The sequence below is a fragment of the Camelus bactrianus genome, chromosome 32, assembly GCF_048773025.1.
Source record: "Camelus bactrianus isolate YW-2024 breed Bactrian camel chromosome 32, ASM4877302v1, whole genome shotgun sequence".
NCBI lineage: Eukaryota > Metazoa > Chordata > Mammalia > Artiodactyla > Camelidae > Camelus > Camelus bactrianus.
The window spans coordinates 8,490,954-8,510,530 of NC_133570.1; the positions used below are offsets into that span (position 1 = coordinate 8,490,954).

At 38.8% G+C, this 19,577-nt stretch overlaps 1 protein-coding gene across 10 annotated transcripts in view; it reads right to left on the bottom strand.

Moving 5' to 3' along the window:
- Window positions 1–18,585, bottom strand: part of HECTD4 (HECT domain E3 ubiquitin protein ligase 4) — a 164,631-nt gene extending 146,046 nt beyond the window's left edge. For 9 of the 10 annotated variants that reach the window (XM_074355855.1, XM_074355854.1, XM_074355850.1 and 6 more), the window contains exon 1: window positions 18,149–18,578. In XM_074355855.1, coding sequence (XP_074211956.1) covers window positions 18,149–18,325 — 177 coding nt within the window. In that variant the 5' untranslated portion in view covers window positions 18,326–18,578. Of the gene's footprint in view, window positions 1–18,148 lie in introns of all 10 variants that reach the window. The other variant, XM_074355856.1, reaches the window with a different exon arrangement.
- Window positions 18,586–19,577: the final 992 nt, after the last annotated feature.

Sequence of the window (19,577 nt, forward strand, 5' to 3'; positions counted from 1 at the left end):
TCATACAACAAAAATTTTCTTTGCTTTATTTAGGTACTTGAAAACACAAGAAGCAAAGGGGGAAAAAAATCTTTAACTATCAACCTGAGTTTTAAACACAGAGAGCATAATTCTAATTGATCCTCAAAAACTCAGCAGCAGAAACTGGTGCTTAGCAGTGATGAAATCTTGTCTGCAGTGAAGAAAACATCAGAATTGCAACAAGTCAGTCAACAAAAGGCTGGGAGCATCATTGTTTTCATGTTAACAAACATCCATGACAGGGATGCAGTCCTTGCCCTAACCTAGACCAAAAGAGAATAACAACCCTATGGAAACAAGCATGAGGATTTCTTAAGAACTAAGAACCAGACTGGATAGCACCTTGACTAGTCGCCACTATTACCAGGTTAAAACTATGCTGACCTCTCTAACAGTATTATCTTGGCATCTCTGCCGATTCCAGGACCAGCACATGGTTTCATTATAGTCAAGGAGCAACTTAAGAACAGGTGAGGGATTCTTACCAGGTACCCTTCTAGGCTAATGGATATTTCATCAAGCCTGGGCTGCTTCCCTAAATCCTAAACATGCTACTGGAGAGAAAGGGCTCTGAAATTATTAACTCACGTATAGACTATTTAGTATTTATCATCTCTCTCATAAAACAACGTATCATCCCACGAAAAGAGTTCCAGTTTCTTATTTGTCTTTCATATTTTCCAAAATATGGCTCTTCTTTGAGTTTCAAAATGACTGCTGAAGAGAGATAAATTGTGTTACTTTAAGAAACTACAACCATATTCTTCATGGGTCAAAGCAAAACCCCAAAATAAATTCTAAACTTTGGAAAGTTAGCCTAAAAGAAAGTTCATTTCTTGTCCTCCTAGGATCTACCTGCTTGCTAATGACATTAAAGAAATATCTTTTAAAATGTAAAGGGTAATTTTAATCTCATCCACCAGCATTTGCCAAAATGTAATATGCACTTGACAAGATTAATAATAACGATTCTTTTTTTCTGAAGTTCTTCAGCCTGGCTCCTAAAAGAGACAGAAAGAGGGGGAAACCTGGGTGTGTTATTCAAATGAACCTATTAAAACCAGGCAGCAACAATTCAAATCTCAAATCATTTTAACTCATCACTGCAAAATTACTCTCAATCATGGTGTATGCTGTTATTTCAAATCCTAGGTTAGTTTCGAGTATCACAGATATTAAGAATTTGAGCGGGGAGCGTATAGCTCAGTGGTGGAGGGCATGCCTAGCATGCATGAGGTCCTGAGTTCAATCCCCAACTACCTCCATTAAAAAAGAAAGAAAGAAGCCTAATTACTATCCCCCCTCAAATTTTTTTTTAAAAAAGAGAATTTGATAAGAAAAAAAAAAAGAATGAAATTTTGCCATTCACAGGAACATGGATGGACTTGGAGGATATTATGCTAAGTGAAATAAGTCAGAGAAAAACAAATACTGTCTTATGTGGAATCTAAAAACTACAACAAACTAGTGAATATACCATAAAAGAAGCAGACTTACAAATATAGAGAACAAACTAGTGGTTACCAGTGGGGAGAAGAAAGGAGGAAGGGGCAATATAAGGGTAGGGGACTAAGAGGTGCAAACTATTATTTATAAAACAAGCTACAAGGGTATATTGTATAATACAGGGAATATAGCCAATACTTTATAACTATAAATGGAGTATAACCTTTAAAAATAGTGAATCACTATAATGTACATCCATGTGTAATACTGTACATCAACTATACTGCGATTAAAAAAAAATTTTTAAAGGCAAGAAATAAAGGAAAAAAGAATTTGAGCCTTGTCCAAATAAAAATGAGGCTTGAAACAAAAAGCAATGCAGCCTTACAGATCAAATATTTATTCTATATTTAAATAAGAATAAGATTAAGGATGTTCCAAATAGGACTTTTTTAAATGTGTCATTTCATTTCATTATATGGATAAAAATTTATCCTATTACATTATGTGTATTGTATCACTTGGAGGTGGATGGTATTGTCAAGCAAAAAGCAATCATTTCAGGTTTCTTAACATTCAAAAAATTTTTTAAATCTGCCAAAATGAAATCTCATAAGTCAAAGGGATTTTGTTTCTAAGGATTCTTGGATTATAAACAGAATTTTTATAGGGGTGACATTTGAGGAGAGTCACTTGGCTCAGTCATTGACATTCCTTTATCCTTAAATAGGGAGTGGCAATTTCATGATCTTGATAATATGAAAAAGATGTCCCTCAAACCTGTAAACCATGGTAAACTAATAGCCTTTGATAGTCTGTATTTATTGTATCATATATAAGCTTAACTACAATTTAATTCAATTTTAAAAATCAGGACAAGACTACTCTAATTTCAAAAAATAACCAAGGACTGCTAAAAATATAAGAGCTATTGTATGTGGCACTAAATTGCTTCAAAATGGGAATGCTAAATAATACTACAACTATGTACTTTCCAAAAGCTGGATGACATGAGAAAACTGACAAAAGCCCCAGTGCTTCTCACTTGATCTTTTCCTTCTCTTATTCAAGAAGATAATACATACTGCCATGATGTATTCAAATATTTATGGATGTGGCTAGCTACCAAAAAGTTAAGTTCCTTAAACCTTGCTGAGCTTAGGATTTAGTAGCACATTAAATGTTATAAAGTATCTCCAAGAATTAGTGCAAATATGTATTACAATTCTCCTGTGTGTAAATTTCTCTTCAAAGCATAGACTAAGTTTAAAAAGGAAAAAAAACTAAGTTGCTTATATTTGAAAACAAGCAGTGTCAACTTGAATCACCTCATTTCTATAAAGTAAGGTTTCATTTATCTGCTACTCAGATATCTAGCATCTTCACCCAAAATAAATGCAAACTTTTAAGAAACAAGGAAGTGAATCTAAAAAGAAAAAAAAAAGACAAATGAATTTATTTACAAAACAGAAACAGACTCACAGACATAGAAAACAAACTTATGGTTACGGAGGGGTGGGGCGGGGAAGAGGGTGGGAAGGGATAAATAAGGGTTCGAGATTTGCAGATACTGACTGGTATATATAAAACAGATAAACAAGTTTATCCTGTATAGCACAGGGAACTGTATTCGATATCTTGTAGTAGCTTACAAGTGAAAGAATATGAAAGAATATGAAAACGAATATATATATATTCATGTATGACTGAAGCATTGTGCTGTACACCAGAGATTGCACAACACTGTAAACTAACTATACTTCAATAAAAAAGAAAGAAAGAAAGAAAGAATAAATTTAAAAAAAGAAACAAGGAAGCTATTGGATTTTGAGTGCCTACTATGTGCTAAATGTTGCTTCTCAAACTATCTTGGGTGCAGGAACAGTTTGGGTTTTCTTTTTTTTTTTTTTGGCAATCAACTGCAGAACAAAAATTTTGTAAAATGCAGTAAAATCAATTAGCATCCCCTAAAAGTGAAAAAAAAAGACAAAAATACAGGTCCCAAGTTTTACTGTTAGTTCAACGGATATAAAATTAGCCTACGGGGGTGGATTTAGCTCAGTGGCAGAGCACATGCTTAGCATGAACGAGGTCCTGGGTTCAATCCCTAGTACCTCCATTAAAAAATTTTTGTTTAATTAGTCTAGCAATCTGTTATGACATTTCTAAATGCTTACTCTCAATTCCTGTACTTATCTTGTCATGGTATGTGGCCCACACTTAAGAGGAGCACTGCTCTATATGCAAAGTATCTAATTTTCCAAGGTGGTTTTCAACAGCTTCCAAGCTCTTAGTAATGACCACTACAGGCTAAAGGAACTCAATGTCTTCTTAAAAAAAAAAAAAAGCTGAATTAAATGATCTCAAGATCCTTTTCAGCCCCACAAATTCTATGATTCTGAATGCTGAAGATGTGATGTGATTGGCAAGTAAAACCTTCATTGTCTAATGACAGCCACCTGTGTCACACCAATGGCATGATTAATGGAGGCAAGACAAATTTTAAAAAGGGAAGAATAAGCTCAGAGAAAAGGCGTAAGAATTTACCAACAGCAAGGAGATGTAGCCGAGTAAGAGGGATAAACACCAACCAACTACAATGGCTTTTATTTGGGATCATTCAGGGTTGGAGTGCAGCTCGCCTACAAATCAGTCTCTGAAAACCCGACATGGTAAAAAATAATAATAATAATAATAATAATAATAATAATAATAATAATAATAATAATAATAATAATAATAATAATAATAATAATAAATAAAAAAAGAAAATCCGACATAGTAATAATTAAATCTAAGTCATGAAAAAAGTTTAAAATATCATCAAGGAACGGAAGTTGTGACAGGTGGCAAAAACGGCTAGATGTATTAATGCTGAAACCTACAGGCTTAACCAACGGGCTCGCTTTCTGGGTCCACACATCCCTGAAGACTCCTGTATTTAGAAGTCCCAGGTTGCTGGTTTGTGACTGACTCAGTATATCATTCTTCTTTAAATCCCAGAGGGCACCATATTCTGCATGGCCCCACATAGTAACATGCATTCTAAAAACATCAGGCAAAGAAAGACCCATACAATATAGTACTTTATACATATTTTTAAACAGTCCTGTGCAAGATATATAGTTGCTTACCATGTAAGTGCCTGTTTAATTTAGCAGGAAGGGTGACATTTTAGCACCAACTAGAACTACTTAAAGAACAATGAATCTGTAGGGTCAGGATTTGGGAGAACAGCTCTAGTTCTGGTTAACACTGTATGTCCCAGTTAAGTGGAACTGCCACAGTCTTGCATCTAGAGAACCTTTGAACTAAAAAGTCCTCTGTCTCCTCTGCCATGTGTGGTACTTAAAGTACGATTTCTGTCTGCACTCTCTGGGACGCACATAGCTGCTCGTATCTGTTTGGAAAGATTCATTGTTTTAGCTGTTCCAAAGTTCTCCCACTGCTCTGCTACCAGAGCTAAAGCTGCCCTTGATAATATGGCTATTTTTGCTTTCTACTATGTTAAGTGTCTAAGTTTTTCATACTTTAATATTCTCAAAATACCATCTCTATCACTTTTGTGGACTGCTGCTTTATGGAAGCTAACTTCATCCAGAGGGAACAGCAAAGGCGCTGAGGAAAGGGAGCCTCTGGGACCTGCCAGCCTGACCTATGACGAACGCCAGGAGGCCAGGGTGGCTGCCGTGGAGTGAAGGGAAGGAGGGTGGGCAGAGCAGGAGCTAAAGTCCCCAGGAATCCTCTAAGCATCAGCCTGTCTGTGCGTTAAATACCTTTGAGGGCATCACTGGCTGCAGGGGAGGCAAGGCTACGAAGGAGGCTTTTTCCTGAACTTCCTTTAGAAACTTAAGAATTTTGAATATGTGTTGCTTTCCTAAAATTTTGTATTAAATAAAGCACTTTATGAAGCCACAGACTACATGTGTAATTTATGTATTACCTTACATGATCAGAAATATGAACTTGATTATGCAAATAAAAATGAATGGAATAATCCTATCAGTTTACACAGTTACAGCACAGTTCTGAAGCCTCTCATTCTCACTTATGGTAAAAAAAACCTAGGTGGTCATATATGTGTGCTGTAGCTTACTTAAAGGGAAGAATCTCACTATAAAAACTATTTTCCTACTTTTAAAAACTTTTCAAAAGGATCGACTAAATATCCAACAATAGAGGATCGGGTAAATAAATCATTGAATACCCATATAATGAAATACTATGCAGGCTTTAATATCTATTCAGGGATTAAAAAAATATATTCTCAACAATACTAGAAGCTTTAGAGAACTGTCCTCCAAATAACATCAATGTTAAGTGAAAAGGGCAAGACACAAAATGTATATATAGTAATTCCGATTTCTTAAAATATATGTGCGTGTAAGTGTACATGTAAGAAAAAAGTCTGAAGGGGAACAGTTAACTAAACTCATCTCTAGGTGGTGGTAATATGAGTGATTTTATTTTCTTCTTTATACTTTTTCTACATCTTTCAGATTTCATAAAATGCTTACATTTTAGTTTTTAAAATTGTAAACATTTTGTAATGTTTTAAATAAATTATGATTACCAGCCTTATTATGCTAATCAGTAACTAGATTATGCTAAATCCTGTAATATAATTTTTGTGACAGTTCAGTCCTTGAGGCCTTGCCACTCAATAAAAGCTGGTAAATGGACACAGTTCACTGAAAACCCTGAAAAAAAAAAAAATCTCTACACAGAAGAGCTCAAAACAAAAAGAACAGTGCTCCAGTTTGATACCTAACCATAGAACAACTAAATTAAACAAAATTCATTCAAATTCATTAAGATTTTTAGAATGATGATCAGAGCAAGGTATTTTCAGTTAACTGCTTCAAACTACCTGTTTGCAGAAATCTCTCAGGAATTCACTATTCTCTATGCAAAATTCATTAGGCTGTATACAAAATCAAAGATCTTAACCCCAAATTATCCACATGACAGCACTGACAACATTTATTACAACTACTGGGATATGTTCTTTCTTCTTATCTACAATGCAAAGCATAACTGCAATTAAAATGCCTAAAGTCTTACCTGAACTAGTTTCCTTTTGTTCATCAAAGATAACCACCTATTCTCATCTTATTTTATTCTCTATTAATGAATTTTTCCTCATCTATGTATTTAATTCATGATATTATTCATTAAATCATACTCTTATGCATTTTAAATGCCCCTTTTAAAAAATAAAAATAATAAAATAAGTAAATGCCCCTTTTAACATTCAGTCCAATCAACATCCAATATTTGAGCTCCTAATATATTAGGGCAGGTACTCAACGGACAATATGAAGTGGCTGCCCTCAAACAGCTTGTAATATAGTAAGTAAGGGTGATCAAGATGCAAATAAGTAACTTTAATATACATAAGGCACAGCTATGGAGATACAGAAGAGAGCATGACTGCTTCTAATTGTAGGCATCATGAAAATTTCATGGAGAAGCGGCATCTGATCTGCCACTTGAAGGATAAAGAGTAGGGTTACAAAGGTGGAGGTGGGGTTCCCCAAGGCAATGGAACCCCATAAGCCAAGAGTGTAGAAGAGAATGTGGTGAGTTTGTAAAATCTGGGAGGTGGGGGCAAGGAGTAATGAGATAAGATTAGAAAGGTAGATGGAGCCAAATCATAACTACCTTGAAATATCATTTTATTTTGCAGGAAATGGGAAACCACTGAAGATCTGGACAAGGATGTAACATAACTGTGCTGCAGGAAGATTACTCTGGCTGAGTAATAGGTGCCATTAACTACTGTCTCAAAGATAACAGGTTATCAAGAACAAGTGCTACCTAAAACAGAGGTACAGTGGAAAATCACCCAAGAAATGAACTACAGGCCTAGCACTAATTATATGACCTTGAACAAATCACTTCACTTCTCTAAGCCATTTTTCCTAAAATAGCTATTATTTCCTCTGCTGCCTCATAGAGCCACTGAAAGGATGAAATGAAAACAGTATACATGACAGTCCCTAGAAGGCACACTGGCCTAAAGGTCTCTGTCACAACTACTCAATTCTGCACTGTGGCATGAAAGCAGATAATATGTCCATGAATAAGCTGGTTATGTTCCAATTAAACTTTATTTACAAAGACAGACAACTGGATATGAGGGCCACAGTTTACTGACCTCTATATACAAAAGCACTGTCCAACAGAAATAGGTGAAACATGGAATTTATTATTTTCCAGTAGCCATATTTAAAAAGGTAAAAAGAAATAGATGCAATTAATTTTAGTATACTTTAAATAATATATTTTACTTAACACCTCATATCCAAAATGCTATCATTTCCACAATTAACCAACTTAGATATTATCATGAAGATATTTTACATCTTTTTTGGCATGAAGTCTTCAAAATCTGCTGTGTATTTTACACCTTCGGTACACTTTACTTCTGACTGGCCACATTTTAAGTGCTCAATAGCCTCACATGACTAGTAGCTACCAACTGGACAGCACAGTTCTGGAGGCTATTTAAGTAAAACTGCTAAATTTTGACAAGACAAGTGTAAAATAACAATTTGAACAATAAAAGAAACCACAATCACATAATTGTACTCTACAGAGAAGATGAAAGGAAAATGAATTTCAAACATGAAAAATAATGTTTCCCCTGGGATACCAACTGTTAGTGCTTGAGGCCACCTGTTTAAAATGGCTCATTGTTAGCAGTGTAAGATACCAGTATAAAGTCTGTTAATGCATTTTCATTCCCATAGCTTCAGCTGATCAACATTCTCCCCAGACGAGGGGGGAAAAATCCCAAATTTTTGATGAACAAAAAATTGTTCTATTTCAAAAGAATTGCTTGTCATTTTTAGTAGATATTTTCTTTTTTAAAAAATATAGCTTCCTTGGTTATTGATACCATGTTTGGCAAATGAGCAAAAATCAGATCACCCAAGAAAATTACTACTAGCTAATAGCTTGCAGTCAGTAGGTAATTGAAAAAATTGTAGGAGGATAAAATTTTCTATCACAGAAAACATTAACGAGTTTCCAAAATGTGGTCACTTTTATTTCAAACAACTGCAAACTATGCTGGTCTGCAGCAAACTTCAACTTAAAAGGGAAAGATGCTGGCAGAAACATGGTCTATCTCAGGGGCCCTAAACCTTCGCAAGTTTGGTGAAACTTACCAACCCATCTCAGATAACATTTTTAAATGCATAAAACAAAATGCATGGGATTATAAGAAACCAATTATTGTATCCTAAAATACAGTTACCAAAATATCTTAAGAAACAAATTTGTGATGTTAATACAGGAGCTTCATTAGAACGCTGAATAACAAGAGCTAATGCTTACCGTAATTTCTGAGTAACGGTGAGCATGAACAGTATTTAAGACATGTTCAACAACTGTAATATGATATGAAAATATCTATGATTTCTATTGGTTACATGGTCACAGGTACTGCCAATACTACTAGGATTTGTTGACCAAATTCATAATTGAAGGAAATGCTGAGTTCTAGCTAAAGATATGACTAAATAAAGATGTAATTTTTCCTATCCAAGTTCATATAGCCCCTGAATTAGATTCCTGGATCCCAAGGATCCCTGAATCCTATTTAGGTTCAGAACCCCCGAGGGAAAGGAAACTTTCATTATAAGCTCATCCAAAAAATGCTTCCTCCAGAGTTCCCCAAATGTGTTTTTATCTTTCCATCACCCATTTTGCTCTTTTCTAGATTAAATAAACCAGTAGTTGTCTTTCAGCCCCACCACAACTGAATGATCAAGAAGGAATCAATATCAAGAAATAAAGGTAATCCTTCTGTTATTTGCCACTGTTTTGATGAAAATATGTTGACACAGATTCTCCTTTAACATTCTTAATGATTCTATTTCAAGACTAAGAAAAGCAAACATATCAATAGAGATAAAAGGTCCAGATTTTTAGTCTGTCCTGTAAATAGCTAGATCTCTTATATTAGAGTATGTTCATTTGAAATTAGTAATGCAAACTACAGAGCTCAAAAAATATATAGTAAACACTGAAAAGATCCATTACAAATACAAGCTGAATGTTAATATTTTGTTGGTATAAAACCACTACATTAACCACACATCTGTAGTTATTAGTGTTGCTAAACCTACAATTTGCATAAAATAGTTTGCAAATTACGTATCTCTTTATTGTTAATCTAAAATTGCTACACACTGTGCTCTGACCTACACTGTGCAGGTTTCAGTAGAAACACCAGGGATTCAAACGTGTCCACTCCAAAGTGTCCCATCACAGAACATTAATTAATTACTCTACAACTGTGCTTAATAGCACTCCATAAACTCAAAGCTCCACACAAATATTCAACATTATTGGGAGAGGAATCATACAGCACTATAAAAATCCCTCTCAATTATAAACTGCCGATAATAACAGGTTACAGAAACACACTTTAATAATTACTGCAAATTTATAATTTACCAAACTTTAACAAGAACATAACACTCCAAACACTAAAAATCTTTTGGATTTATTTATAATAATATATATAAATGTGAATTTAAGAAGGAAATAGTAAACAATTATTTAATATGGCTATTTCTGGATGGTGCAATCAAAGAATTACTTCTTTTCTCTCATACTTTTAAGTGTTTTCTCTATTTTCTACAACATCCATGTATTACTTCTCTATAATCAAAAAATTTTTGCATAGCATAAAAATAGAACTTACTATCAGTTATTTCTCATAAAGGTCAAAAAAATGTAGAATTACTCCTTATATTGCCATGTAAGAGAGAAAATTTTAAGATAGTCTGCGTCCCAATAGTCTGCCTAACAACTGCTATGCACGCCGATCACACTTCAGGGGCCAGTGCATCTCCTCCCAGACTGGGTGGCCTCTGGCAGCATCCCCAGACCATCAGAATACAAAGCTGTGGCTCTCTCCTGCCTATATATGGACAATGTCTGTATGAACTGGATTACTGACCAAAACGAGTCAGGAGGCAAAGGAGACCAAGCCAGAAGACAGGTCCTCTGAAGTGAAGTGAAAATAGCTCGGTGGCACTACCAAAAAACTCTTCTCTCTGCTGACCATGATTCGACATGCATAGCCAGGTACCCAATTACATCTACTGGACTCATCTGCTGGAGCGCAAGCCATTGGCTTAAGCAAACGATAAATTTCAGCAAATCCATGAGTTCTAAAATGGTCTGTATGACGGTGTGAGGAAAAGAGGTCCTATCAAGCACTGTAACTTGTGTAACTTGGGAGTATGAATTGGAGTAGTCACTTAGGAGAGCAATCTGGCAGTATCTGTTCAAATTGGAAATGGTCACCTATGACTCAGCAATTCTACTTCTCAGGACCTGCTCTAGAGAAATACTCCAACATGTGCACAAACAGAAATGCAAGGATGTGCACTGAAGGACCATTTTTAATAGTGAAAACCTGAAAACAACCAAAAGATCCATTGTGGTAGGCTGAATAATGGACTCCCACAATGTCCATGTCCTAATCCTTGGAACCTGTGAATGTGACCTTAGGTGGCAAAAGGGACTTTGCAGGTGTGATTAAATTAAGGATCTTGAGATGAGGTGATTACCCTGGATTATCCAGGTGGGCTCTAAGTGCAGTCACAGGGGTCCTTGTAAAAGGGATGCAGGAGGAGCCAGTCAGAGGAGAAAATGATAATGATATGATAACATCAGATACTACGGCGATAAACTTTGAAGACTGGAGGAAGGAGCCACAAGCCAAGGAATACAGGTGGCCACTAGAAGCTTTGAAAAAGGCATTCTCCCCTAAAGCCTCCAGAACGAACCAGATCTGCCAACACCTGACTTTAACCCAATGTGACTCATTTAGGACTTCCAATCTCCAGAAATGTAAGAGAACGAGTTTGTGTTGTTTTAAGCCACTAAGTTTGTAATAATGTGTTAGCAACAGGAAACTAAGACACCCATCAGTAGGGGAATGGCTAAATAAACTATGGTATTTCTGGAATCTTGTGCAGCACCTTTAAAAAAAATGCAGTAGATCTATATGTAGAAAGACCAAAACGTATCACTGAGTTTTTTTTAAAAAGCAAGTTACAGAAAGATATGTCTAACATCACTTCTTTTATGTAAAAAAGAAAAATGCTAAGTGTTATGTATACATACAGACAAACACACACATTTAAAAATGGTCTTGAAGAACATATAAAAAAAATTGGTCATTGATTTAACTGGGGTGGGGAGTAGATGGAGACAGGATTAGTGATGGTAGTTAAAAGGAACTTCAGTTTCACCTGCATTTTTTAGAAGAATGTATTCATGTAATGTTTAAAAAACATTTAATAGGGGGAGGGTATAGCTCAGTGGTAGAGTGCATGCCTAGCACGCACAAGGTCCTGGGTTCAATCCTCAGTACCTCTATTAAAATAAATAAATGAATAAATAAACCCAATTACTTCCCCCACCCCAAACAAAATTTTAAAAATAAATATACAAATACATAAATTTAATGGATATGTAAGCTGTGTTAAAAATGCAGGATCAAACTAATAGTTGTACAATTTCTGCAGTCTTCTCTCCTTTTCAGGTAACTACGCATTTGTCCCATAGTCGATCACCAGTTGTTATTTACATTTGTCTACAACTATTGACTAAATATCTTGTAAAGCAGACTACACTCCTTGTGTTCACCCCACCACCACTGCTGTAAAACAAGCCAGAAAGAGAAGTGGGAGGAGAAAGCATGGGCACTCTCTGGAATTGACAGTCCTTTCATAATTATCACCACAGGTACCTTGTGACTTAGGAAAGAACAGGTGCATGACAGTCCACCCAGCAGCCCTGGCCAACAGGTGGTACTTTGTGACAGTCAGTATGGAAGCCAAGAAGACAGATAATAATCAAAACTGATTTATTTAGCAAGACCCTAGGCGTACAACTGGAGGAAAGTTGAAATGAGACTACTATCTCATCTGCCAGCCATATTCCAAACAAATTGGGGAGGGAGAAAATTCCAGAGGGATCACAAACACACCAAAAAAAAGCAAGCTCTCCACTATTCACTACTAGAAAAAAAAAAAATTTGTTGATGGGATAGTTTTGCTTCCATATGCTTTCATATACTGAATATACACAAAATAACTTTTCAGCAACACAGCACCTTCTAAAGAGAGTAAACACTGTAAGTCCATAATCACATCCACCCCTGTCTAATCCTTATATTAACCCTATTATTATCCCCCTTACAGACGACAAGCCAGTCTTAACAGTTGTTTTTCGAGCCTGGAACCTGGGCTGGAATCAGACAGATCTATTTCAGCCTCAGCTTTGCTACTGACTGTATGACCTTTGTCAAGTTACTTCACTTCTGTGCCACAGTTTCCTTTTCTGTAAAATAAAGATAAAGGTAGCATCAACCACATAAGGTTTCAGTGAAGATTAAATGAGATAATGGGTAGGAAGAGCTTAGCAGAGAGCCTGGCATGACATATGCTGATGCTGCTGTCCTGGTGGCTGTAGAGGTGGTGACAATGATGACAAAGAAGTTGCAGCGGAAGAAGCCAGGGATTACTAAAGGTATTGAATGTACCCAAGGTCACGCAGCTAACAAGGGACAGAGCTAGAATTTCAATCCCAGTCTGACTCTTTAAACTGGACTTTAACCTCTGGGCAACACTGCCTCCCACAGCCTTCAGGTACTTTGTCCTGACTTTACTGCTAGCCAGCCAAGCCTGAGAGCTTTTGAGCTATCTGTCAAAGCTCACAGTACACTGTACCAAGATTCAGTGACTCTTATTCCAGTGCTCATTAATTACCTGGTAATTAATTCTGTTGATGAACAAAGATAGCTTATCCATTTATACGTTAATTCTTCCAAATCTAGAATTTGGAATTCTCTAAAAGCACATAAACACTGTCCAAAGAATTCTGGCCAAAGGATAAATAGGTGGTAGTATTCTCCTAGGAACACAGATCAACAATTGTGAAACTAAATACTGCCTTAAAGATTTCACTTGAGTGTAACATAAGTATTCAAAGCCCTGACAATTTCAGGTGATCACCTCCAAACCCAAGTGCTCCTTCCCTTACATGATAAAAAAACAAACTGAACAAAAAACTCTGTTGAGCCTTTTCTCACCTCCTAAATAGAAACAGTAAAGCATTCTGGGCTTGTGTGGATTTTGTTTTATTGAGGTATAACTGGCATATAATAAACTGCACATATTTCAAGTGTACAATTTGATGAGTTTTTTTTGGGGGGGGGGTAGGTACTTGGGTTTATTTATTTGGATTTTCCATGGAGATGCTGGGAATTGAATCCAGGACCTCCTGCATGCTAAGCATGCACTCTACCACTTGAGCTAAACCCTGCTTCCCCCAATTTGATGAGTTTTGACATATGTATACAGACAACATAAAACTATCACCACAATCAAAATGGGGAACATAAGCATCACCCCAAAAGTTTCCTCATGCACCTTGGCAATCCTTTCTTTCATCCCTTCCTGCCTGCCTCCATCCCCAAGCAACTACCAATCTACTTTCTGTACCTACAGATTAGTTTACAATTCCTAGAATATCACATAAATGGAATTTTACAGTGTGCACTCCTATATGACTGGGTTCTTCCACTCAGCATAAATCCATGTTGTCAGTATCAACAGTTCATTCATTTTTATTGCTGAGTAGTATTCCATTATATGGGTGTACCAAACTTGTTCACCCCTTCACCTGTTGATGGACATTTTAATTATTTCCAGTTTTTGCCAATCATAAATAAAGCTGCCATGAACATTTACATTCAAGTCTTTGGTGAGGGGAGCTTATAAACAAACATAATGAAAAACACTAACCAAAATGCTTGGGTTCAAAATTAAACTACGGGGTAAAAAATACCTTGGCCACCTTGAGCCAAGTCAATTAGCTATTCTGTCAACATCCCTATGTATGATCCCTGTCTCCTCCTGGAGTTTGTAAAGAAAAATGAAATAGGAAGTCTTTTGGAACATCCATAAATAAGCTAATGCCTTTTTCTTGTAAATTCCCTTTATTTTAAAAAGACTAATGTTCTATGAAATGTGGTGCAAAATTCAATAATATTTGAGTTGTCATTTTTGAGCTATTGCTTTTTGATTTCTCTTAAATTTATATTTATTTCAACACTTAAAAAATAATCTCCTGCATGCCTTTGCTTTTGCCAACAACATAAAATTAAATACAGATAGCTATTTTAAAGGCCAAAAAAGAGCTTTACTCTGCATCTTTAACTCACTCAGAGTAGATTCAAAGTCCTTATCTATAAGGCTGTACTTGAGCTGCACCCCCCGTCTCCATCTCCTATCACTCATTCTCTTCTTCCCCTTTGCTTACTGGGCTCAGAGCTCCAAACTAAGGATGCTAAGGCTGCTTCCCTCACAGGGAAACTTGGCTCTTGCCGTCCTCTGTCTGGGATGTGCTTTCCCTAGTAGCCATATGGTACACTCTCACTTCCTTCAGGTCTCAAATGCCATCCTAGGCTTTCCCTTCCTGCCCGCCCCCCTCATTGCTCTCCACCCCTCTTACTCAGCAATACTTTTCTCCACAGCACTTGTCATTGGACATATTATATACATGGACATATATACACATGTCCTGTGTTTGACAATTTGTTATTGTCTTTATCCCTCACTAAAATAGAGGCTTTTTTAAGAACAAGGATTTTATTTTATCCCCTATGTCCCCAACACCCAGGACAGCGGCCTCAGCTCACCTCTGAATTCCACAAACACTTGTTGAACAAATTTGTTGATTAAACATTATTGATTGAAAAAACAACAAACAAAAACCTTCCGTTTAGAATTAACTGAGAAGAAAATTTTTAATTCAAATGCTCTGCTCTTGCTTAAATTAAAATGCTAAGTCAATGTTAGTCTACTTCTTAGGATGGGTTCTTTTTTCAGATTGACATTCAACTTTGAGCAGCATTTACAGAGTGAAAGAACATTGGAATTCAAACACAGAAAAACCAGAGTTTTCATTCGCCCTGCCATAATTAGCTATGCCACTAAGCCATAACCTCTCCTGATCTTAGACAACTTCTCTCTAAAATGAGGGAAATGAGTCTAAACTTCCTTCTTGCTCTAAAATTCTGAGACTCTATTGCAGTGAGCATAGTCTTATGCGGTAAGGTTGTCAATCATAAATTAGTTGGCTTAGTTTGAGTCTCATCTTTCTTAATCCAAAATTGTTAACTGAAAGATTCTATGTAACTATAAAACTCTGTTAAAACCGAAAAAAAAAAAAAAAAAGGTCATTTTCACCCAGATGTCCACCGGAAGGACAGGCTTGGAAGAGTATGCTTCGTAGGAGTGGTGGCAATTTCAAAAGTTAGTTTTTAAAAAGTTGATGAACCTTTAATCTTCCTCAAATAAAAAAGAATACATTACTAGAAAGGAAATAAACATATCTGTCTATTACTCTACCTGTACTCAGTTTATTAAATTTAAAATAATTACAAATGTGAGTATCATACATGACTGAAGGTAGTAGAATATTATGATTAGGAGCAGGTATGTTTGAGACCAACACACCAGGCTCTCTTCTCCCACCATGTGTGATCTGGAGCACACTGCATATCTGCTCTGCACTTTACTTGCCTCACCTGTACATGGGTACAACATTTACAACTGTTACAAGACGTAACAATATGTAACTATCAGGATCCTTTTTTTTTTTTTAAACCAAGATCCTTTTGAGAATTTAATAAGATGATGCCTGAAACACAGGATAAACTTAATCAATATTATTATTATTAAATAATTAAATATGAATACACCTACACAGAACACAAATCTAACAGCCAAAAAACGTTCTCAGCTATCCATTTCTCCTAATACTATGTGCCCTGTATTAACATACGGAAAGAAATGAAAAAAGTTCCTCACTACTACCAGTCAGAAATGTTTATCACCCATACAGGTATTGATTTCTGAGAGGTCAGATATATACAATTTTTAAGAGGTTTTAAAAAATCTTCCAGACCAGAGAGGTTCTTTCTCTTAAAATCATTCTTCTGTAGAAATATTTGACAGATGCTCAAAATACAGTAAACAGCTTAGGAAAGCCAGCTAAACAGCTCAGGTATTTTTAACTATTCCTATACTTTTTAATCCTAAAAATAAATAAATTACATACATAAAAATCTTGGCCCTGTGAACTTGGTCTCTAAGGTACAAAGAGCATCCGATGTCCACATTTCACATACAAGAGAGCCAAAGATTCCACCATTATAGCATAATACCCCTTGAGTTTTCAAGCTGGTAAGACACTCAGATACACCTTGCTTTTTATAGAATGGGCCCAAATGAGACATAATAAAACTATGATTCCGTATTAGGAATTCCCCACCAATTTGTACCTTCCTTTTTTGGATGGCCAGACTATAAAATAAGTCAATTCACACTTCGCAATGGGAATGTTGCAACCTCAACCTCAAAACCAGACACAAAAATACAGAGGATCGCATTCGCATCTCAGGCACGTCCAAATGTCTCGGCCAACGAGATCCCATCAGTGCCGTTTCCAGAAACACACAGTAATGGTTTTAACCCATTTCTATAAATGTTCGTTGTGCTGAAAGCCAAAGTGCCTGCAAAACCTCAAAACACAACAGATTCTTCGCATTCCGTTTATAGCCAGAAGACAGGCCATCCTCTCTGCGCCCTGCCCCAGAGAGTCTTCCTTGCGACAAGAATTTCGTGACACCCCATGCTACCTACACAGCAAAATGTCATCCCACAAAGTGGAGGGGGCGCAGTGTCAGCATCTGCTAGCCTTCATGAACCTATCCTGCCAGTGTTGCCATCCCTAGGCAAACACGAAACGAAGTGAAGTCCGTGGAAAGTTCCCATCTACCAAGCATATCTGGTTTCCTTCTGCCCCAAACCCAGTAGCACACAATCGCTGAGATTTGCTCTTGCTCCTGCCACGGCTCCGAAGCCTGGGCTTTCCGCGACCCCCTGAGCTCGTAAAAAGGCGTTGCGGCCTAAAACCTCCGTGACCCTGCGCACCGAGGGCCGCTGTACATCCCCCTCGCTGTCCACACCGCCTGGTTCCCTGACAAAGGCCCCGTGTCATTCTAAGGCTGGACACAGAGTAGTTGCTGGATTGCCCATCACGGACGGCCACTACCCTCTCCCGAAAAAGCAAACAACACACACACACACACACACACACACACACACACACACACACACACACACACACACCCCTGGGGAATGACAGGCGGGAGGTGTAGAGCGTTAAAATTAAAATGTCCCCAAAGCTAAGCAACCTGGGTGTGCCCTGAGGTGAGTCCTGGGGGCCCGTGGGGGAGGGGAGACAGGGCCCGGGAGGCGGCGGCGGCTCCTCCCGGGCGTGAAGGCCGTGCCGGGTGATCGTCTAATAAAATGCTGGGAGTCGGAACGTTCAAAATTAAACCACAAATGAAATCCCCCAAGGGCTTGAGGCCCGGAGGAGGGAGGGAGGGAGGCTGGCGGTGTGCAGACTTGCGGCCGTGGCCCCCACCTGCCTGCCCCGCGCCCACACACACACACCTGCTGGGGCTGCCTCCGGGGGCCTCGGGGTCTGGGTGAGGCGCAGATGAGAGGGCCCGACCCCGGGGATGCGGAGTGGGTGGACTAAACTGATGGCGAAGGCCAGGGGCAGCCTCGCTCACCTCTAAGTCGGTGTCGGCGGCCTCCGGGGCCCCGAGGATCTCGCTGGGCAGCTCGGCCAGGTCGGTGACCCGGATCAGCCCGTCGTGCAGGAAGATGGTCTCCTCCTTCACCGAGAGCCACTGCGCCGAGTCTGCGGCCGCCGCCGCCGCCGCCGCCGCGGCCGCCGAAGAGCCCATGGCCCCGGCTGAGGGGTTTGCAGTGAGAAGCAGCCGCCCGGCCCGGGGAGACACGAGCAGGAGCCGCCGTGATCACCAGTCCATGGCAGCAGCCGCCGCGTCCGCCTGCAGCGCCCCACCCGCCGCCTCGCCCGTGCAGCTCCGCCCTAGGAGGTCCGAGTCGCCATCCTCCCACCCCTGGCCCCGGAGACCCCAGCCCCGCCGCCGCCACCGCCGCCGCCGCCGCCGCCGCCCTGAGGAGCAGGATCCGCCTCTGCCTATCAGCAGCCAACTGTCAGTGAGACGCCATGTTGGAGGCGGGGTTCCCGGCATGCCCCGCGGACCGGACAATACCGGCCCCGCCCACTCGTCTGGCCCCGCCCACCGCTCCGCGTCCCGGGGCCGCCTGGTCCGGTGGACCTCGGCCTTGCCTTTCACTGCAACTTGTCCTCAGACTGACCTCCCGCGCACCTTCTTCCCCTAGCCATTCGAGGGCGCCTGGGTCTACAGTGCACCGGAAGAGACCACTGCCTCCTCCCCGTCCTCGGGTGTGCACCCCAATCTCCGGCTAGAGTCCCCAACCTGGGCAGAGCGTGGAGGTTCACTCCCTGCTTTGACGTTTAAATGAGATAGATGCAAAAATCTGGCACAAAGCAGGCGCTGCACAATTGTTGATAAGCACTTGGTAGAAGAGCACAGTAGGTGCTTCATATTTACTACAAATTCTAGTACTCAGTAAGCACTCAAAACCTGGTGAAAATTAAGCACCAGTAACAATGATTGGTGTCCATTGTCTGGAACTTACTGAATGCTGAGAGGGAAAAAACCTGGTGAAAATTAAGCACCAGTAACAATGATTGGTGTCCATTGTCTGGAACTTACTGAATGCTGAGAGGGACTTAAAACGGTTGTTACATTCCATCGGTATTCAACACTGATTGACATACACCTTAAAAATATGCCTGCCATCCCATTTTTATTAAAAAATAAAGGAAAGAACTGTATTTGTAGAGAAAAGTGTGTGGGAAAATATGCACCAAATTGTTAATGTGAGTAGCCATGCAGAGTGGGACCCGTCTGGACCGGTCGAGGTGAGACTGCTATCTTTGTATTGCTTGTATACTTAAATAAATAAAGCACTTATTGGTATCAAAGGACTTGAAAACTGCATAGGAATGTTTATAGCAGTTTTATTCATAATTGCCAAAACTTGGAAGTAACCAAGATGTCCTTCAGTAGGTGAATGTATAAACAAACTGTGGCGCGTCCAGAT